The 22,471-nt window shown below is 40.7% G+C and overlaps 2 protein-coding genes across 4 annotated transcripts; one reads left to right on the forward strand and one right to left on the reverse strand.

Annotated features, from left to right (window-relative positions):
* The first annotated feature begins 9,048 nt into the window (after positions 1-9,048).
* NSH3 (inosine-uridine preferring nucleoside hydrolase family protein) lies at positions 9,049-16,970 on the forward strand. Of its 3 annotated transcripts, none has more exons than XM_078584953.1 (13): positions 9,049-9,415; positions 9,488-9,667; positions 9,754-9,864; positions 10,713-11,048; positions 12,422-12,598; positions 14,057-14,347; positions 14,425-14,547; positions 14,959-15,156; positions 15,347-15,582; positions 15,884-15,977; positions 16,060-16,164; positions 16,244-16,549; positions 16,629-16,970. In XM_078584953.1, exons 1-13 carry the CDS (start codon positions 9,236-9,238, stop codon positions 16,920-16,922), a joined length of 2,631 nt encoding a protein of 876 aa, XP_078441079.1. In that variant the 5' UTR covers positions 9,049-9,235; the 3' UTR covers positions 16,923-16,970. The 3 variants fall into 3 exon arrangements, with proteins under 3 accessions (XP_078441079.1, XP_078441071.1, XP_078441087.1); XM_078584945.1 differs by having other exon boundaries at positions 9,051-9,415; positions 16,244-16,552; XM_078584961.1 differs by lacking the exon at positions 10,713-11,048 and having other exon boundaries at positions 9,052-9,415; positions 16,244-16,552.
* A 258-nt stretch (positions 16,971-17,228) lies between these two features.
* On the reverse strand, positions 17,229-22,243 carry LOC144711053 (autophagy-related protein 18g-like). The gene is made up of 9 exons (XM_078584972.1): positions 21,839-22,243; positions 20,294-20,773; positions 19,778-20,212; positions 19,455-19,667; positions 18,716-19,390; positions 18,497-18,639; positions 17,974-18,056; positions 17,693-17,851; positions 17,229-17,607 (listed from the first exon to the last, which is right to left on the reverse strand). Exons 1-9 carry the CDS (start codon positions 21,989-21,991, stop codon positions 17,459-17,461), a joined length of 2,490 nt encoding a protein of 829 aa, XP_078441098.1. The 5' UTR covers positions 21,992-22,243; the 3' UTR covers positions 17,229-17,458.
* Positions 22,244-22,471: the final 228 nt, after the last annotated feature.

Genomic DNA, 22,471 nt, shown 5'->3' on the forward strand with positions numbered 1-22,471 from the left:
GTGTGTATCGACTCACTCATGGAACATGTTCATCATATGTTACCATGTATGTATAATCCCTCATCAACTTGACACTCTTAGGATGACTTAGGGTATGGTCAAATTTCAAACCCTAATCGGTAATTCGAGTTAGTGTCGATGCATTCGAAAATTATTGGATTCTCTTATAGTTCATTCCCTTGGCTAAGGACTTCATTGTATCGTCCTCCTTAAGCTGTCACCTCTTATACCGAGGGTAGACGATCCCATCTTGACCACTCAATCTTCTTCGGGAACTTTATGATGCACCCGAACTAAGACCGTTTAGAATCCCATGATTTGGGATTCTTTGGTCATAGTCAAATTACAACTGTGTGTTGACAATATATCTTTGATGTCTCACGTCTAAAAACCACGTACACAACTTCGATGTGAATCAACCTGATAAAAAGTTTGGTACAATACCATTTAGGGATTCGTACGGGTCAATTTAGTGAACTCTTTCCACTATGGAGCACCCACTATCTATCCTTATTTTCTCCACATTAATGGTTATGGGAATGGCCATACCCATCATATGAGTGAGGCGAGATAATGCTATTCTATTGAGATACTTTTATTTCTTTCTTGAGTATCCTTAGAATATGAATATTAAGAATACATGATTAAAGAGAAATGATCTCCGTATTACGATGTCATCATAATTCATTATGTCCATTAATGTATTCATGGGCTTCTATAAGCATCACACATGCATTATAATGAATATATCATATTAATGAACATGAAATGAGATATATATTGTGTGATTGGATTTTCGACCACATATATTTTCATATACTTAAGTCAAGAATACATGATCAATCTTAGTGAATTATGATGAGATCACAGTACATTGATAACTTTTAATCAATCACTAGAATCAGATTTATGATTACTTGGCAATTCTTTGTAAGCTTTGCCAAGTAACCACCCAACCGGAATTTACAAATTGTCGACTGGATTTGTTTCAGGCTTTTGCAAATTTAATAACTTCTAATCACTAACTTGTGTATTTTTTTTAAAAAAATGAAATCTACATTAGAAATGGACAATCGACTCTGAATTTTATTTGAGTAGAAAAAAAACTTGGTTGGATTGAATACTTTTTTCATTTATGAATGAATTGGAATGGTTATTTATAGAATGATTACATTCTACTGATTCATTCTTGTTTTTTTATCACAAGTGTTACTTGGTTATTTATTAATCAGAACTTTATATTCATTTATATTTTAAAATCCAAATTAATCAATAAAATGTTGGTAAATACCTTATGTAGCAAATCTTGGTTAAGATTTGCTAATTAAGGTCCTGATGGTCTTAATTTGTGTTGATAAGGGTTTTAACTCATGTAAAGATGCTTAATCATTCATTAATGAGCCTAATAAAATTTCTTAACCCAAAGAAATTCGAAAATTAAAGGAATCAAAATTGGAAATTCAGGAGAAAATTTGAAGTCTAATGAATCTATGAAATTGACTGAATTGAGAAACTAAATGACTGTAAATTGAATGCTAACTAAACCTAGGATTATCGGGAGTGGATTTGGAGTCAACTTGGAAGGATTCCACGCAACGAACCACACACAATTCCAATAATCTTCATGTTGAATTGGGGAAGAACGGTGAGATCGGATCGACAAAATCACGGTCCAAAACGGGCTCCAATTTGCTCCAAGGTGTTCTTGAGTCAGAGAGGGAGCTAGGTGATCTCTCCTCTCACTTAACCATCAAGAATGAGCTCTAATTTCCTCTTTTCCCCAATTAATCGCCGAAGAATCGGGAGAACAAGTTCTTCCAATTCTGTTACTAACATGTCTTCTTTGCTTTGTACGAAGGTGAAGCGGAGCGCAGTGATAGGCCCACATAGCGTTTTGGAGCACCGAGCATCGTCCACGTGGAAATACGTATGTGTGCTTTGAGCGTAGACTTCACGGTGAGTCTGATGATTATGGCCAGTCCCGTAGCCATTATTGTGGAGACAATAAGGACGAATAGAGGGTGAACTTTTGTAGAAAGTGTTCACTGAATTTATCCATATGAATCCCTGAATGATATTATACTAAATTGTTAATTAAATTGATTCATGTCATGGTAGTGTAAGTGGTCCTTGCACATGAGACACCAAATATGTTTTGTGGATAGATGATTATACTTTGGTTATAACCTATGAGTTCATAAACAATCTTAGTTTGGATGTATCAACAAATTCATGAAGACAACTGAGTGGTCAAGATACATCTCAATGAAGATGGTGCGGTGAAGCCCTTGGTCAAGGTAGTGAAATATCGACGAAGATTACCCTGATGATTTTTGAAGACATCAATACTAACTCGGATGACAGATTAGATTTTGACAGTTGAGCAACCCTAAGTCATCCTAAGAGTGTGAAGTGGATGAGAAAATATACGTACACATTAACCAATGACAGAAAGTTCCATTGAGTGAGTTGATACACTCTCTTTTGTATCTTCTGGAGAATGAGGTGTAGCTTATCAACCCACATGTTGGAGACTCAACCTATCGATAGGGCTAAATTGATCTATCATTAACTAATTTATATTGTAATATAATTTATTAATTTTGAAGGTCAATAAAGATTATTGGGCTTTTGGATTTGTTAACCAAACTGATATAAAGGCCTAAAGGGTCACATGTAAATGACCTTTTGGATGTTGGAAGATATACCTAAAGTTTGGGGTTTTTTAGAAAATACTCACTTTGTATAAACATGGGAATGAACTGAAAAAAATTATCGAGGCCAGAATTCATGTGGGGCCTGCCCTTTCTTCTATCTTCTCCCTTCTCCTTTCTATAAAGAATACCCACCATATATCATTAGTGTCTCCATACTTATGGCCATACGATCAGCCATACTTATCATATAGGCAAAGTCAAACGGCGATATTGTTTTTAGATACTTTGATGCCCTTCTTGAGCATCCTTTTAATGAACTAAAATCATGACATTGAAGTGTGATTAGCTTGAAGGGAACATAATATTGATTAGATAGTCATTAATGAACAATAAAATTATGGATTTGATCCATGAAAATGTGATACTTTAAGGTTGTATCTATATTTTTGGTTTTTAATTTTTTATTTAATTCAAATTTTGTCGTGAAATTGAGTTAGGATTGTATTAATCGAAACCACAATTCCAGTAACTATGTTGATGGTCAAATATTCATATGGATATGCCATTATTTGACCAACATAGTGTGATGTCTACTGTGGAGTTACATTAGCTTTTAATATCTGAATTAATGGATTATATTTTAAAATTTTTGAAAAAAAATACTTATTAGTATTTTGAATACAGTTATGTCATACATATTCCAGAATGTATGTGAATATTTATTTATGAAATGAATGTCAAAGTTGTTATCATGCCCGTCTAAAATTAAAGGTGTTACCTCGTATCATTTTCACCCGTTTTTAATGCACTTTACCATTTTATATGTGCAAAAATTATGAAACCACCCTTCCAAAATTAGAAGCCTCATATGTCGTGCGTATTCCAAAATTTGAGGATATCTCTGCTTTCTTAGTGAAAAAGCGCACTCCAATAGTAAGAAAGATACCTTGTTCCATGAAGCAATATACTATCCAATTTGATATTTTCTCAACTTTATAATTTTCTAACATCACCCAAATCCACTGGATACAGAGTTTACTATAAGTATTTTAAAATAAAATACTTATAAAGTATTTCAGTGAGGTTTACTGACAATAAAATTTGTTTCTTCAATAAAATCCATAAAATGTGGAATCTCTGAATTTGTTGCAGGATTGAAGAAGTAACATGATAGAAAGTCGACCCTTGAGAAATCACATAGTCAATAATATATCAGATATGATTAACTTATGGAGTTTGTTCTTATCGGTCTGTGACATTTTATTGAATAAAACATTTTTTTTCTAACTTGAAGACAAGTCCATAGGATTTAAAATAATTTTATTTGGTGCATGCATTTAGAATAAATCATAATTCAGATTCCAAAAGGTTAATCATCTCCATCAATCAACAGAAATAAGCGGAGAAGAAGAGATATAGAGGGGAAAAAAATCGAAAGGGGAGGTAAATTGTGGGAAGTTAATTTAATATCCACGAGAAATCCGTTATCTAGATTCAAAACTTCAAGATTGTATTTAAAATCTGATAAATAACATTGTTAATTGAGAAATATTGGTGAACATCTTAAGTTTTCATCATCATCTTTATGTAAGTTTACTAATCATGCTTGAGATATATTTAATGATATTGATAAATAGTTTTTGCCTGATTTGAGGAAGTTATTAACTTGGATTAAACCTCCATATTTGTTGGATCATTAGACACACTGTATAGTATTTTCTTGAAGGTTTTGGTGCAATGTAGGAGAAGGCTTTGGGGGCTGAGCCAGAGGTATCTTTGGTGTCTGACTTGGAGGAGGTGGCATTCTGATTATCCATGGAAGATCTTGGGGTTCAAGATCTTAGAGCTAGATCAAGTCTTTCATTTTCTTGTATACTTGTTAGACTTTCATTTTTCCATGTGTTTTGGGTTAGAGGGCCTGTGGCAAACTCATGTAAGGGCTCATGAGACCATTGAGCTGGATTTCACAGAAACAACAGTAAGGACTAGTGTAAGCTGTATAAAAAATCCTCTTCCTTATTCTCTAAATAAAAAACCATATCTTTATCAGTTAAACATTTTAGAAATAATAAAATTTTAAAATGGTTTAAGTCACCCCCCCCCCCCTCTAGATCATGCCATAGCCTCTTGAATCAACAGGAGCAAAGAAAAGGGGCCAAGATAGAAGAGAGAGAAAGGTGGCAGGCGACAGAAAAGGAGATGAAGGAGAGAGAGAAAAAGAAACTAATGTCAAGGTGACTGCTGAGGTGGGAGAGGGAGAAGGAAATATAGATAAAAGAGAAGGAAAAGCCAAGCCGGCAGCTGCCATAGAGGACGAGAGAGAAGGGTTGATATCACATCTGGAAGAGAGACAAGAGAGCCGAAAGAGAGATTGGGGAAGAGAAGTCAGAAATGACTTCTGCGCAGTGGAGAGATAAATAGAAGGAGAGAGTAAGAGAAGAGCGAGATATTTTTTAGCAAGATGGTCTTTAATGGCCTTCAGGAAATTCCATCCTTATCCATTCAAAAGGGGCAAATATCTCATCATTATCCATGATTTATGTTTGGGCATACTATTCTACCGCCAAATAAGATCATAGAGATCGACTGTAGTTTTTGTGTTTGTCTTGTTCATTTGTTCATTTGTATCCCACAATATTCTGATTTTGAGGGAGTGAAACAAGTTCCTGGTATGATCATTTTCAAGTTCTAAAATTTGTTCATAAGGCAAGTTTTTGATTGGATGATATTGTAATTAAGGATACTCATGCAACAAGACTATGCTATGGTGGTGAATTTTTTTTATTAAGGGATGGTGAAATACTATTGTGTGACACAAAGTATCTCGATCATATATAATTTATCTTTATAATGAGCTAGAACATTGATCTATTATGTAGCTTTGCATTTTGATGCAATTGGAAGATCTAAATTATTATTTTGCTCATGGGATACATCAAAACATAATATCATGATCATAAAATTCAACATGCACGGTGAAGTAAAATTATTTTAGGTTTTTTGTCTGTATCCTTCCTTTGAGTTGCATATTAGGCATCACAATACCCACATTTGAAAAATAAATCACCAGAATCCTACACATTTATTGCACAGTTGGGTGAACATCAGCAATATTTGCCTTTTTTGGTTTTGGTTGGTTCAAAATTTCCTTGGGCATCATGATTTGCAAGGCAGGACATGAGTCTGAATACAAACGGAGGAATAGTGTAGTTATGCTGATTTTAGAGGCCTTCATGTGGGGTATTGTGGGCCATTCGATAGATTAGAGTAGGCCTTTAAAAAAGAGTTTGGTAGGTTGGAAAGTAGGATAAGCCTTTTATAAAGAGAGAGAGAGAGAGAGAGAGAGAGAGAGAGAGAGAGAGAGAGAGAGAGAGAGAGAGAGAGAGAGAGAGAGAGAGAGAGAGAGAGAGAGAGAGAGAGAGGAGCAAGATGAAATAATTCAAGAAGAATAAGGGACAGAAGGGGAGAGAGGGAAAAATATATGAGAGAGAAAGTTGGTACAATGATCATTATTCTGCAAATTAATGCGGTACACATTGGTATGTATTTATAATAAAATATACTAACTTATAATCGTTGATATCTAGATTAAATTTTGTCCGTTTATATTTCAGCCTCCTTATATTTAATCATATCAGTCTACATTCTATTCTATCGATGTTTCACCCTGGGTTGAATCGTTCCGCTAATCTCATTAACAGATAGAGTTATATGTATCAAGAGAGAGAAAGGAGAAGGAGAGAGACAGAAAGAAAACGAGAGAAAGAGAGAGAGAGAGAGAGAGAGAGAGAGAGAGAGAGAGAGAGAGAGAGAGAGAGAGAGAGAGAGAGAGAGGAGAGGGAGAGAGAGAGAGAGAGATGAGGAGAGGGAGGGAAGGAGATAGATAGAGACACGGAGGGAAAGATGGATAGAGAGAGGGAGGGAGGGAACAGATAGAGAGAGAAATATATAGAGAGAGAGAGACAAACAGAGAGAGAGAGAGACAGAGAAACAGAGAAATAGATAAATTGAGGGAGAGAGAGAAACAGAGAAATAGAGATATTGAGGGAGAGAGAGAGAAACAGAGAAATAGAGAGATTGAGGGAGTGAGAGAGAAACAGAGAAATAGAGAGATTGCGGGAGAGAGAGAAACAGAGAAATAGAGAGGTTGAGGGAGTGAGAGAGAAACAGAGAAATAGAGAGATTGCGGGAGAGAGAGAAAGAGAGAAATAGAGAGATTGAGGGAGTGAGAGAGAAACAGAGAAATAGAGAGATTGAGGGAGAGAGAAACAGAGAAATAGAGAGATTGAGGAGAGAGAGAAACAGAGCAGTAGAGAGATTGAGGGAAAGAGAGAGAGAGTAACAGAGAAATAGAGAGATTGAGGGAGAGAGAGAAACAGAGAAATAGAGAGATTGAGGGAGTGAGAGAGAAACAGAGAAATAGAGAGATTGAGGAGAGAGAGAAACAGAGCAGTAGAGAGATTGGGGAAAGAGAGAGAGTAACAGAGAAATAGAGAGATTGAGGGAGAGGAGAGAGAGAGACAGAGCGAGGCACAAACAAAGAGATATAGAGAGAGGGAGAGAGAAAAACAGAGAACTAGAGGGATTGACGGACATAGAGGGAATGAGAGGGGGAGAGAGACGAACAGAGAAATAGATAGATTGAGGAAGAGATAAGGAAAGAGGAGAGAGAGAGAGAGAGAAAAACGCAGAGAGAGAGAAACAGAGAAATAGAGAGATTGATGGAGAGAGAGAGAGAGAGAGAGAGAGAGAGACAGAGAGAGACACAAACAGAGAGATTTAGAGAGAGGGAGAGAAAAAAACAGAGAACTAGAGAGATTGAGGAAGATAGAGGGAAAGAGAGGGAGAGGGAGACGAACAGAGAAATAGATAGATTGAGGAAGAGATGAGAGAGAGAGAGAGAGAGAAACGCAGAGAGAGACGAACAGAGAAGTAGATAGATTGAGGAAGAGATAAGGAGTGAGGAGAGAGAGAGAGAGAGAGAGAGAGAGAAACAGAGAAAGAGAGATTGAGGGAGAGGGCGAGAGAGACAGAGAGAGACACAAACAGAAAGATATGGAGAGAGAGGGCGAGAGAAAAACAGATAACTAGAGAGATAGAGGGAGAGAGAGACAAACAGAGAAATAGATAGATTGAGGAAGAGATGAGAGAGAGAGAGAGAGAGAGAGAGAGAGAGAGAGAGAGAGAGAGAGAGAGAGAGAGAGAGAGAGAGAGAGAGAGAGAGAGAGAGAGAGAGAGAGAGAGAGAGAGAGAGAGAGAGAGAGAGAGAGAGAGAGAGAGAGACGCAGAGAGAGACGAACAGAGAAGTAGATAGATTGAGGAAGAGATAAGGAGTGAGGAGAGAGAGAGAGAGAGAGAAACAGAGAAAGAGAGATTGAGGGAGAGGGCGAGAGAGAGAGAGAGAGACACAAACAGAAAGATATGGAGAGAGAGGGCGAGAGAAAAACAGATAACTAGAGAGATAGAGGGAGAGAGAGACAAACAGAGAAATAGATAGATTGAGGAAGAGATAAGGAGAGAGGAGAGAGTGAGAGACAAACGTAGAGAGAGAGAGAGAGAAACAGAGAAATAGAGAGATTGAGGGAGAGAGGGAGAGAGAGACACAAACAGAGAGATATGGAGAGAGGGCGAGAGAAAAACAGAGAACGAGAGAGATTGAGGGAGATAGAGGGAGAGAGTGAGAGACAAACGTAGAGAGAGAGAGAGAGAAACAGAGAAATAGAGAGATTGAGGGAGAGAGGGAGAGAGAGACACAAACAGAGAGATATGGAGAGAGAGGGCGAGAGAAAAACAGAGAACGAGAGAGATTGAGGGAGATAGAGGGAGAGAGTGAGAGACAAACAGAGAAATAGATAGATTGAGGAGGACATGGGAGAGAGGAGAGAGAGAGACAGAGAGCGAGCGTGCGAGAGAGAGAGAGCGAGAGAGCGAGAGAGCGAGAGAGCGAGAGAGAGAGACAGAGAGCGAGCGAGCGAGAGAGAGAGAGAGAGAGACAGAGAGACAGAGAGCGAGCGAGCAGGAGAGAGAGAGAGAGAGAGCAAGAGAGAGAGAGCGAGAGAGAGAGAGCGAGAGAGCAAGAGAGAGAGAGAGAGCGAGAGAGAGAGAGAGAGAGAGCGAGAGAGAGAGAGAGAGAGAGAGAGAGAGAGAGAGAGAGAGAGAGAGAGAGAGAGAGAGAGAGAGAGAGAGAGAGAGAGAGAGAGAGAGAGAGAGAGAGAGAGAGAGAGAGAGAGAGAGAGAGAGAGAGAGAGAGAGAGAGAGAGAGAGAGAGAGAGAGAGAGACAACAACGTGGGCATGTCAATGTCGACAAAAATCCCTGCAATCTAGTGGGGTAGATTTCCCTTCCCTTACGTGTTAAAGGGTGGATGGCGCTGAACCGGAAGCGCCGTATACGATAAGTGGAAATAGACTTAAGACAACCAGACCTCATCCCTCTCCCCTCATTCACACTCACACCCTCCCCCAATGATCACCCCATCCCTTCTCCCCTTCCTCTTCTTCCTCCTGAGAACAACGGGCTTCTCTCTCTAACCCACCCTTCTCTCTCTCTCTTCGCCATTTCAAAGCTCTACCTCTGTCGATGGATAAGAGACAACACCTGCTCCTACTCTTTCTCTTTCTAATCTCTCTCTTCGCCTCGTCTACTGCAAACGCTCAATCCGGAGCTCGAAGGATCTTGCTCGATACCGACGTCGATATTGACGACGTCTTCGCCCTTCTCTACCTTCTAAAGCAGAACCCATCTCTGATCGACTTGCAGGTTCTTCAACATCATGATAATGATAATAATAATAACGATAATAATGATGATGATGATGATGATGTGTTGCAGGCCGTGACAATCAACGCAAACTCGTGGAGCGATGTGGGGCACTCGGTAAACCTCATCTACGATGTTCTTCACATGATGGGACGGGACGATATCCGCGTCGGCGTTGGAGGAGAGGGAGGGATCACCTCAAACGGGAGTATCGTCTCCGACGTGGGAGGATATCTGCCGTTGATTGAGCAGGTGGCGATGAGCTTCACCGTTATCGCTTCTTTCTTGCTTTTCTTCTTCATCCCAGGTTGATTTTCTCTGATGGGCCTGATTCTCAGGGCATGACGACGGCGGGTTACTGCCGGTACAGGCAGGCCATCCCCATTTTGTCTGGAGGACGACTGGATATTAACACCTTTTACGGCCTCCGGAGGGCCCTCCTTCCTCAGGTGGATTGCCCGTCAATGTTTAATTTTATGAGTTTTTCATCTTTGCTATCAAAAACACGGTGCCAGGTACGACCTACCCAACGGTCGTGCTTGTACCCATTGGCGTTATACAGGCACGCCATCTTGTCTGGAGGGCGACTGGATATTAACACCTTTTGTGTCAATGTTTAATTTTACGAGGTTTTTCATATTTTCTTCCAAAAACACGGTGCCGGGTATGACCTTCCCAAGGGTCGTGCTTATAGACTGATCCAGCCGTGCCCTGGACCTAAGGTTTAGTGTTTTCAAGAGTTTGTACAGGCAGCCTATCCCTATCTTGTTTGGAGGGAGAATGTATATTAATACCTTTTACGGCCTCCGGAGATACTGCCTTCCTCAGGTGGATCACCTGTCAATGTTTAATTTTACGAGGTTTTTCATCTTTTCGAGCCAAAACACGGTGCCGGGTACGACCTACCCAAGGGTGGTGCTCATAGACCTGAACCCAAGATTTAGTGTTTGCAAGAGTTTGTCCGCATGGAGCAGGCGTACATATCCCAATTACAAACAGACCATAGTCTCCATCACCCACGACGCAAAGTAAAGAGATACAATAGCGAGACCTCGGCAGGGAGTCCTCGGTTGTTAGCAGCCGGTTCTTGTCCCGCTCGGAGTACCTGGGTTCTGATACCATGAGGTTTAGAGCCCATTTAGTGAAAAATAACACCATTGTTATAAGCTACACCTCGAAGCTTGACATGGTATCAGAGCCCAAGTTTAGTGTTCAAAACCCTAAGCACAACACGCTAAACCCAAGTTTAATCGTAGACGCTCGAATCTTAACAACTATTACATGATTTTAAGAGCAGGGTAAAAGAAGATACTCGCCGTTGAAGCAACCCACGGCGCAAGAGGTGATGAAGAGAACGATAGCGGCGGGGCCGACGACGGTGTTTCTCATCGGAGCGCACACAAACTTGGCGCTATTCCTGCTGAAAAATCCTCATCTGAAGAAGAACATCGATCATATATTCATGATGGGCGGCGGGATAAGATCGCAGAATCCGACGGGTTGCTGCGTTGATAATTCAAACCCGTCCTGCGTTCCTCAGCAGTGCGGCAATCGCGGGAATCTCTTCTCCGCGTTTAACAGCAACCCTTTTGCCGAGTTCAACATCTTCTGCGACCCATTTGCCGCTTACCAGGTTCGTCGTCTTCCTCGCTGAGAACAGAAACTGCGTTTTTGTTCGAGATAGAGATAAATACGGATCGATATAAAGATAGAGCCAGATATACAGATAGAGATAGAGATGGAAATAGAGACAGAGACAGAGATAGAGATAGAGATACGGGTACAGATAGAGATAGAGAAAGAAAAAGAGAAAGATAAATAGAAAGAGAAAGAAAAGAGGAAGATGAAGAGGAAGAGGAAGAGGAAGAGAAAGAGGAAGAGGAAGAGGAAGAGAAAGAGACAGAAAAGAGGAAGAGGAAAAGAAAGAGAAAGAGGAAGAGGAAGAGGAAGAGGAAGACGTAGAGATAGATATAGATATAGAGATAGAGATAGGGACACAGAAAGATAGAGATAGAGCTAGAGAAAGAGAAAGAGAAATAGATGGAGAAGGAGAGGAGAGGGAGAAAGAGAAAGAGATAGACGTAGAGATGATGTAGAAACAGATTTAGAGATAGGGATACAGATAGAGATAGAGATACAGATATAGATAGAGATACATATAGAGATAGAGATAGAGATAGAGATAGATAAAGAGAAAGAGATAGGGATAGGGATAGGGATACAAATAGAGAAAGAAAAAGAGACGGAGAAAGAGAAAAAGAAAGAGATAGAGAACGAGCTAGAGATAGAGATACAGATAGAGATAGAGAAAGAGAAAGATAAAGAAATAAATGTAAAGATAGATGTAGAACAAGAGATAGGGAAGGAGCTAGAGATAGATACAGATATAGAGATTGAGATAGATACAGAAAAAGATAGATGTAGAGCTAGAGATAGATACAGTTATATAGAGATAGAGATAGATACAGATAGAGATAGATACAGATATAGAGATAGGGATACAGATAGAGATAGAGATACAGATATAGATAGAGATACATATAGAGATAGAGATAGAGATAGAGATAGATAAAGAGAAAGAGATAGGGATAGGGATAGGGATACAAATAGAGAAAGAAAAAGAGACGGAGAAAGAGAAAAAGAAAGAGATAGAGAACGAGCTAGAGATAGAGATACAGATAGAGATAGAGAAAGAGAAAGATAAAGAAATAAATGTAAAGATAGATGTAGAACAAGAGATAGGGAAGGAGCTAGAGATAGATACAGATATAGAGATTGAGATAGATACAGAAAAAGATAGATGTAGAGCTAGAGATAGATACAGTTATATAGAGATAGAGATAGATACAGAAAAAGACAGATGTAGAGCTAGAGATAGAGATAGTGATGAAGGCAGAGAGAGAAAGGGATACAAATCGAGATAGAGACAACGAAGGAACCGTCATCGTCGGCCAAGACCCATCATTTAATTTCAAAGAAAAGATAAAAGATTTGAATGATTCGCAGGTGTTTCATTCGGGGATTCCGATCACGGTCGTCCCGCTCGACGCGACGAACACGATTCCCATTAACGAGGACTTCTTCGAGGAGTTCCGGCAGCGCCAGGCCACGTACGAGGCCCAGTTCTGCTTCCAATCTCTGAAAATGGCCCGTGACACCTGGTTTGATGACGAGTTCTACATGGTATTCCTTCACTTTCATCATCATCATCATCACCATAATCATCTTCATCATCATCATTATCAAGAACAACAACAGCGACAACAGCACAGAAGTAAAAAGAACCAGTTCTACAGGATAACCCCTCCACCATCAACACCATCATCGTTATCATCTTTAATGTCTTCTACATCATCACCATCATCATTATCATCTTCATTATCTTTTACATCACCACCATCATCATAATCATCGTGATGTAATAAGAACCCAGTTCTCACTGTAACTCATCCACCACCAACATCATCATCATTATCATCTTCATTGTTTTTTGCACCATCACCAACTTCATAATCATCGTGCTGTAGTAAGAACCCAGTTCTCACTGTAACTCCCCCCACCACCAACATCATCATCATTATCATCTTCATTGTTTTTTACACCATCACCATCTTCATAATCATCGTGCTGTAATAAGAACCCAGTTTTCACTGTAACTCCCCCCACCACCAATATCATCATCATTATCATCTTCATTAGTTTTTACATCATCACCATCTTCATAATCATCGTGATGGAATAAGATCCCAGTTCTCACTGTAACTCCTCCACCATCATCATTATCATATTTAATGTTTTTTACATCACCACCACCTTCATGATCATCGTGATGGAATAAGAACCCAGTTCTCACTGTAACTCCTCCACCATCATCATTATCATATTTACTGTTTTTTACATCATCACCATCTTCATATTCATCGTGATGGAATAAGAACCCAGTTCTCACTGTAACTCCTCCACCATCATCATTATCATATTTACTGTTTTTTACATCATCACCATCTTCATATTCATCGTGATGGAATAAGAACCCAGTTCTCACTGAAACTCCACCATCATCATTATCATATTTACTTTTTTTTTACATCATCACAGTCATCATATTCATCGTCTTGTAACAAGAGCCCAGTTATTTTACTGTAACCCCTCCCCCATCATCATCATCGTAATCACCCAGATCGTTATCCAGAACAACAACGGCAATATCACAGAAATAATAAGAACCCATTCTACACAATAACCCCTCCACCAAAAACATCACCATCATCATCATCATCATCTCCAATGTCTTCTAAATCATCACCATCATGATGACCACGATGATGATGATGGTGGAGTCAACAGTGAAGAATCCGCCACCGACAGCACCATCATCATCATCTCCATTCTTCTAAATCATCATCACCATCATCATAATCATCGCGATGTAATAAGAACCCAGCTCTTCACTGTAACTCCATCACCACCACCATCATCATAATCATCATATCATTATCAAAAACAACAACACCATCAGCATTATCATCTTCATCGTCTTCGTCATCATCATCATCATTAAAAAACCGGTAATCCCTCGAACACCATCATCATTACATCATCGTCATCATAAAATATACCGATTAATAACATCTTTCGCAGAGTTATTTCATGTGGGATTCGTTCATGGCGGGGGTGGCCGTGTCAACATTGAAGAACGGCAAAAGAGGCGGCGAAGAGAACGATTTCGCAGAGATGGAGTTCATAAACGTGACCGTAGTAACATCGAACAAGCCTTACGGAGTCAACGACGGGTCAAACCCCTTCTTCGACATGCGGCGCTTGGCCGGATTCCTCCTCCGCCCCGGCAGCCTTCATAGCGGCCACGTCCAGAACGGGATCCGAGACCCGTTTTGCCTCCGAAACGGAGGATCCGGTAACGGAATATGCGAGGTGAAAGGGATGAATGATTGAGCAAAGTTTGATTTGATATGATTATGGTTTTTAATTTTTTTTGTGGGATTGAACAGGATGGCTACACGGAGGAGGTCAGCAGGCCAGGCGGGGTGCGAGTGCTCGTAGCGCAGAAGGCCAAGCCGAACAAGAACAAGAACAGCAAATTAGATAGAGAGTTCTTCGTCAGCTTCTTAGATGTGAGTTGTCCTCTGAAACCCATTAAAAATTTTCAACTTTTGATCGATTCTCATCTAAAGCTAGCTCTCAAAACGAATAAAAAACGAGAAATCGCCGTTTTATGGGGTTTTTTAACGTATTTTTTAATGGGTCTTGACTCTTGAGTAGAATCACAGTTCAGCTGGCATTCAGAACTGTTTTTTTTGTCCTGGTTTTAATGGACAAAAACAAAAACATTAATCTAGCTTTAAGAAAACATCATGAACTGCAAATCTTCCCTTGTCTTTAGAGTTTCAGACCTGCTTCATCTTTTCCTCCAAAACCCAGGAAAAACAAATTCAATCGTAGGTCTGATCGCATCAAGAACTGGAAAATATCCTCTGTTTATACTAATATTTTTATCCTGATTTCGAAAAAACAAAAAAACCCAGGATTTGAACCAGCCAAGACAGTCCGGGCGCTTCAACTTCACCACGCAGTTTCCCTGCTTCAAAGAGACAATCTACAAACCAAACCTCGGAAACCCGCGCAGAGGCAAACCCCTAATTTTTGACATGGACATGAGCGCCGGCGACTTCATCTCCCTGTTCTACCTACTCAAAATCCCAGCCGAAATCATCGATCTCAGGGTAATAAATCCAAGCTATTCCATTTTTTTTAATTTTTAATTACACGCCTCACCTTAAATAAACACCACCATAATAATAAAATCTGGCACTGCTCACTGCTCACTGCTCACCTTAAATATAAATTGGCTAGTACTTTTATATCCTTGCTTTTTCATGTTTCTCATCTCACCATATTTCTTAATTTTGTTAGGGAATTATGATCACGGCCAACGGGTGGGCGACGGCGGCGACGATCGACGTCGTCTATGATGTGCTCCACATGATGGGCCGAGACGATGTCTTTGTGGGCCTTGGCAGTGTTGTCCCCCTGGGCCGGCCCAATTATTCGTGCGACCGCGTTAAGTTCATACCACATGGGGCCGGCGGCCACCTCGACGCCGACACTCTATTCGGCTTGGCCCGGGACCTCCCCCGAAGCCCCCGCAGGTAGACATGGTTGTGCGGTGTGGTACGAATTTTCTCACCAAGTGTGCAACCCCCTGTGCGATGTGTGGTGCGATTTTTGGGCATAAATTTTTACCGTAGTCCGCACAAAATCGTACACTAGGGGAAAAAGAAGAAGAGTTAGAGTAGAGGGAAGAAGAGGGAGAAAGGGGGGAAGATAAGAATTGAAAAGGAAGTAAAGAGAGAAGAAGAAAAAAGAAGAAAAGATTACCCACAGATTAATCAGCCCAGTCAAAAACCGTATTAGTAGTTAGTTAATTTATACTTTGTAACCTTTTCTCAGGTACACGGCGGAGAACTCGGTTAAGTTCGGTGGCCCGCGGGACACCGATAACCCTCGGCTGCGGCAGCCGCGGGCCATGGAGGTCTGGGATCAGGTGGGCTATTTCTTCCTAGGCCCAATAATTACAAATAGACCTCCACTGAAGATTCTAACACAAGACCCAATACCAACACCAGGTCAACGCTGAGGTGGGACAGAAGATCACAGTGTTGACCAGTGGGCCCCTCACCACCCTAGCTTCCATCATCCGCGACGACAAAAATGCCACTAAGAAGATCCAAGTCGGTCCACGTCATTTTTCGGGTAAAAGGGCTGGATTGAGAAGGCCCAATAAGCTAATCTTCGGAGTTTCTTATGCAGGATATTTATATAGTCGGGGGTCACGTGGTGGACGGAGGAGAAGAGCGAGGGAATGTGTTCTCCGTGCCGGAAAACAAGCACTCAGAATTCAACTTCTTCCTCGATCCGGACGCCGCCAAAATCGTCATAGAGTCAATGGCTGACGTCACGCTGGTCCCACTGGGAGTGCAGAGAATGGTCAATGCCTTTCCCCTCATGCTGGAAAGACTGGCCGAGGAACCGCGGTCAACGGCTGAGATGGCATTCACGGTCAACCTTCTCTCCACGATGGACCGGCTTCGGAGGGCAAACTCCAGATACCGCAACGTGGTATGCGTTGACCGTGAGTTTCGTTATGTTGACATAAGTCAACGGAATTGATCATTACCTTTGACTTTTCTTGCAGGATATGTTCCTCGGGGAGGTGATCGGAGCGGCGATCTTAGCCGGAGATCCGACAGTGGGTGTGGTTTTGGAGACGGTGAGCGTAAAGGTGATGACCGGTGGTGACCAGAACAAGGACGGCATGCTTAAGAGGGAATCGGTAAATGGAAGACCGGTCAAGGTAGTGAAGAGCGTTGACCCCAAGGGGTACCACCGCCACGTGGCAAGAACACTGGGGGACAACCGGCAGTCGGCTGTCATCGCGAGCTTCGACGAGCAGAGGAGAATCTGGTCCAAGCGCCCCTGTAAAAGCTGATTTCTTTTATCCAATAAATAAAAGAATAAAAAAATAACTAATTTCCCAGTTCTTGGCCTTCGAATATCTATAAAAAAAGTTATGGACAAGATCTTTAATCTAGTTCAATCTTTCGATAAAAAGACTTGGGTGCAATGCAAAGAAAATGAGAGGATACTACTAAAATATGCTCAGTTTCATTCATTTTCATAAATGTAAAAAGATACTCCACATAAATATACATCAAACAAAAAACAGAGAAACTTTTCTTGAAAGGAAATAGGAAGATAATTCGAAATCAGTGACCAACCAGTTACTAAAAAAAAAGGATAAAGGAAGATGAATGACTATACCAGGATTTCGTTGTGTCGTAAAGAAAAAGAAATCCAAAAGCATTGGCTTCTCTTTCTCCCAAAAATATACATACAAAATGTACAAATGCGGTGGCTTGGAGAGGAGGATTGAGCATCATGGATCTCACCAAACATGCAACCACCTTCCCAAAAAAGAATTTTTTACTGTTCTTCTCCAACCCACCAATGGGGGCCGGCCACCTGTCAGCCATTCAGGTTTTCTCCTTCCTCGGAGAAGAAAAACACTGTCCCCACCGACGGATTATCATTGTCGGCAACTTTGTCTGATCTTTCAACATAATTGTTATCGCACTCCGTTATGCCGAACCGATCTATACAGTGTAGTAGAGTTCCTGCAGAAATTTTCCATCTCATTATTTTCTTAAAGCATTTTAATAGAAAATGAATAAATAGTTATTTTAATTGAGGGTATAAAACCAGAGTAGGCTTCAGGAAGGGATGAAACAATATCCCTCTCGCTTTCATCCGCCATCAAAGCCGTATTATGAGCCGTAATCATGACCGTGCTCAGAGTAGACGCCTGCGGAGCAGATGCTGAACGGATTGTAGAAATATCGCATGTATTTTGAATTTTTCCTGATCATGTTTAAGAAATACGGGGTGAGGAAAAAAATATAGTCTCATGAGGAGTAAAATATCTGAAATAATAAGAACAGCGAGTAGAATTACGGACTTAGAAAAATGCGATTTCCTCTTACCTGGAACGGGATAATCAACGCATTTACTTTCTTGATGCTCACTGGTTATCTCACTGGTACATTTTTCTGAGGGTAACAGAGCCCTAAAAAAATGCAAAGAGAAATAAAATTTGAGCGGAAATTAAATGAATATTATGTTGAAATATTCCTTTTTCGAGATAATGTTATATTAATATGCCATCTAATACACGGTCCTAGGTCACCTAGCCTGGACGTAGCAGAATTACAACAATATTTAACCATGTCGCTTTTCTTGTTGGTTAGTCTTCACGAATATTGAAATACTTTAAATTCATAAAATGAATCACATGCTAATAAAATCAAATTAGCATGAATCATAACTTGCGTCAGATAAACCAGGAACATAATATCATACTATTCAGTGGCTTTTCAAACCATTTCATTTCACAAATGGTGTGAGAGAAAAAGTTAAACCCCATACTTCCATTTCAAAATAATTTTCTACCTTAGGAAAATGAAAGTGTATGACACTAAACGAGTAGCGTGAACAGATAAAAAATACCTTTGACGAGCAAAAACAGGAAGGAGATCCCTACTCTTAGTTTCCACTTCCACAACCATGATACTTTCAATCATAATTTCTCCACCAGTACACTCAGATAAAGAACATTCCGCACTTCGGCCGTCCATTGAGTAAAAGCGGACCTGTACGAGGAAATTATAACAAATCATAAAAAAGTCAGCGGAACACCTTTCTCGGCGGAAAAATATCAGAAAATACCTTGGATTTTTGCCATATCGGTATCCTTCCTGAGGGAATTCGAACTTCTGCATTAGAGAAGTACCAATGCGATTTATCATTATTCGTTCTAGAGTCATCTGCATGCATGAGAATGTCCGAGTGCTCTTGAGAATCGCATTTCCTCTCAGCCCAATTTAGTTTTCGACACACATCCCACCACATCACAGGAACAGCATTCACCCTAAGTTCTTCATCTTGGGCCGGATTCAAAGGCCCATTAACTTTTGAACTGCGGTCGGATGTCTCAAAGGGCAACAGCTCATACTGAACAAGATGCCCTGATGGAGAGCACACCAAAATGCATTCCAATGCCTCGGCATTTGAACTAATGAATCCTTTGAATTTGACGGCCACGGCGCCAGATGGCGTCATGCTGCTCATGGAACTCAGCCAGCCAGGGCTTCCAGCTTTTATTCTACTGACAGTTGAGAGTCCAACGGGCAGCGGTGGAGCGAAGAGTTGACCTTTTGTACCTGTTGGAGTTGACCACCATGGTGTGGTGAGAGGACTTAATGCTTTATTTCCCTGCTGAGCTGGCGTTTGGATGACAGCCGTACCACCAAAAGGGGACATGACATAGATATGGCACGTCCCATGAGACGATACCACAGCAATCCACTGACTAAAGTGGCTGAAAGAGATATCTTCTATCACCTGAAAAAAATGAAAAGAATCAAACACATGCAATTAGTGTAATTAAGAAAAGTACTGTTCTTACAGCTGCCGTTATCCCACGATGTAGCTTGTATAGATGCGCGTGCGATGTTGGCCGGCAATTTCGCATTATGCGAAATATATTTAAGCTGTTCCCGTTCACTGAGGCAGTTACCAAAAGGGTACCGCTTGGATCAAAGCAGAGCGCAGAAATTGGGCTTGAGTGGGCCCTAAACTGCGATATCGCCTCATTCGAGACAAAATCCTTCACGACAACCTGAATCAAAGGAATTTTTTTTTGAACGACTGAACCAAAAGGAAATATGAACATAATGATCAGAAATCCCTAAAGAGGGCTAGACAAAAGCAAACTATGACAAAGTTTACCGTTCCAACATTGTCTCCTTCGTTAATCTGACATCCCGATCCAAATCTAGCTGCTTTTCGCCCAAAACTTGATGACTTTGGGGAGCTGGATCCATCAGGCAAGAGATCTTGACAGTATTTTGATAATTTTTTGTAACCCATATCGCCTAGATTGATAATCCCAGCGGCCAATTGCTTACTCGACTCCACCGCATATCGCGCAACCAAAGTACCACCACTGGGTGACGTGGATGGGCTAACACCGGGGGATATAGTCAGATTCTGTGGGCTCAACCGCCCTGAAACAGACAAAAAAGGATCACTGGGAGAATATGCAAGCCATCTTGGACCTACAGCAAGAGGCCCAAGCCCAACATTGGGGCCCACCGGCCCATGCATCGGATAGGTAAGAACACTGAACTTCTTTTCCAGTGTCAGAGCATCAAAACAAAAAATCTGCAAAGAAAAAAAAAATGTCACAAAAACTGAAGGAAAAAAGACATAAATTCCATGGTATGTTGACCATTTGAGTCTTACTTGCGATGCTAGGGCCACAGCAACTATTCTTGGACTGCATCGAACAATATACACAGCAGACCGAAACCTCAGAACATGAACATAACTGAGAGATCTTAATGAGAAAAAACGTACAGCTGTTGGGGTGAATGGACAATCCACTAGACGATTAATATCAATTGTCTCTCTAGGCAAAGGACTAGGCTGAGTGCCATGGACTATATTAGTTTCTTTGCATTCTTCACCGGCAACGACCAACAATAAAGGATGAGATTCCCTAAATCCTTCAGCATCTGGGAAGGCTTGAAATCCCTCGGACATGGGTGGGACTGGTAGCATCTGTAAGGACGTGACTGGACCGCTGTGTTTAGATACAACTTCGCGGATGTTTGATGCATCCTCGACATCAAGAACTTGAAAACCGTTGGCATAACCGAGTAACAATGCATGCCGGAAGCAATTATAACTGAATTCTAACTTTTCAAAATTGGCACACAATACCTGCATAACCAAAAGTGGAAAAAACTTCTATTAACTGAGAAATCCTTCAATTTCAGTACGTACATGAATGGTCTGTAAAAAAAAAAAGCAAGAATAATGTATTAAAAAATGAAAAATTATTAAAAATACGAAGGCAAATCGTCTGATCAAGAAAAAAGTGCATATCGGGGCAGAATAAAAATCTTTTTAGAGGGAAGATATTAACCTGTAGAAATAATATTAAGAATACACTAATAAATGGAATTTCCATAATGGGGGAGGAAAGAAGACTGCTAAAGAACATGATAAAGAATCAGTTACTCGAGGCCCCTACCGAGAACTTTGTAGTATGGCGACAACTTAAAAAATCGTGATCATTGGCTATAATGATCGATGCTGATCAACGTCATACTAAAACTACTTTAGTAACTAAAAAATAAGTCCTTGAGAAAAACCAGATTAATTTATCTTCATAAAAATTATTTTTTCCGAATATATGGGACTACTACCATGATATATTTGAAAGCCAATTAAGTAAAACGAGTCAGAACATTTTGCTTATGTTCTCATTAGTCGAGGATATTTTGATCGAGTTCATAGTTCACCGTGCACATTCTAGCACCGTGAGAAGTTTTGGTTCGCAATGAATATCAAAGATAATAAACTCAATATTCCCACAAGCAGTCGCCCTTTCAGATGGACGTATTTCAACATATTTACCACCTCGCCGTCAATTTAGTACAATGACAAACTTCGGAAACCAAGGAAACCTTTCCGTAGGTTCTTATGCTTTGCCAAATTTCGTACCGCCGTCGCGACAATTTTCTTGAAGAAAGTTATTTACTCAATAATCTAACGTTAGAATCAGCAGACAAATTTATCTCCTACAGCATCGATTAATGTCTCACTGAAAATACAGAATGACAGCAAGCACGAAAATTATTCAAATGAAAAGCATCCCGAATTTGTGGTGGCGATTAAAAAAACTAACAGGAGAAAAAAAACGGGCATTAGAAGCCAAAATTTACCAGAAAAAACAGATTTAAAAGCGTCAAAAACAGGGAAAATTCATATAAAAGGAGAAACCTGAGCCTTTTCCGCTTCCGCAGCTACATCAGGACCGGCCGATCGCACAGTGGAAGCCACAGATACGGCGTTCGACGACACCGTCTTGAGACAAGCTGAAATGACCTTCAGCGAGCTCGGAAGAAGGCCGTTTCGAGCCTTTTCGCTGTTCATCTTCTTCGACCTTCGATCCGTCTTCAACCTTCGATCCGCCTTCAATCTTCGATCCACCACATCTTCGATCCATCCGCCTGGCGATCCTACCTCGAATCCCAATTCCTCCCCGTCGAACAACCTCGCCTTCCTTCCAGCTCCGACTCCATAGCCCGATTCTCTCTCCTGCTTTCCTCTGCCTTCTTCTAGAATAAATCCTCGATCGAGTTAGCGTACACTGAACCTCCGCCAGACTTTTAATAAAACTGCTCTTCCCCGTCGGAACAACCGACTCGCAAGCAGTGACCGTCTGAATCGGACTTTCTTTTAGTTTACCCGCGGAGCAAGTTACCCGCGGGTCCCACTAAATAACTGCTTTTCCACGTGGCAGAATCATAGCCATCGGATCTGGCAAAGGTTCAGAAAAATAATTTAAATTATTTATATAAGAATGATTTAGATTTTCTTAAAGCTTTGACCCGTAACAGTCTCATCTTACAA

This window comes from Wolffia australiana, chromosome 1 (genome assembly GCF_029677425.1).
Source record: "Wolffia australiana isolate 7733 chromosome 1, ASM2967742v1".
NCBI classification, from domain to species: domain Eukaryota; kingdom Viridiplantae; phylum Streptophyta; class Magnoliopsida; order Alismatales; family Araceae; genus Wolffia; species Wolffia australiana.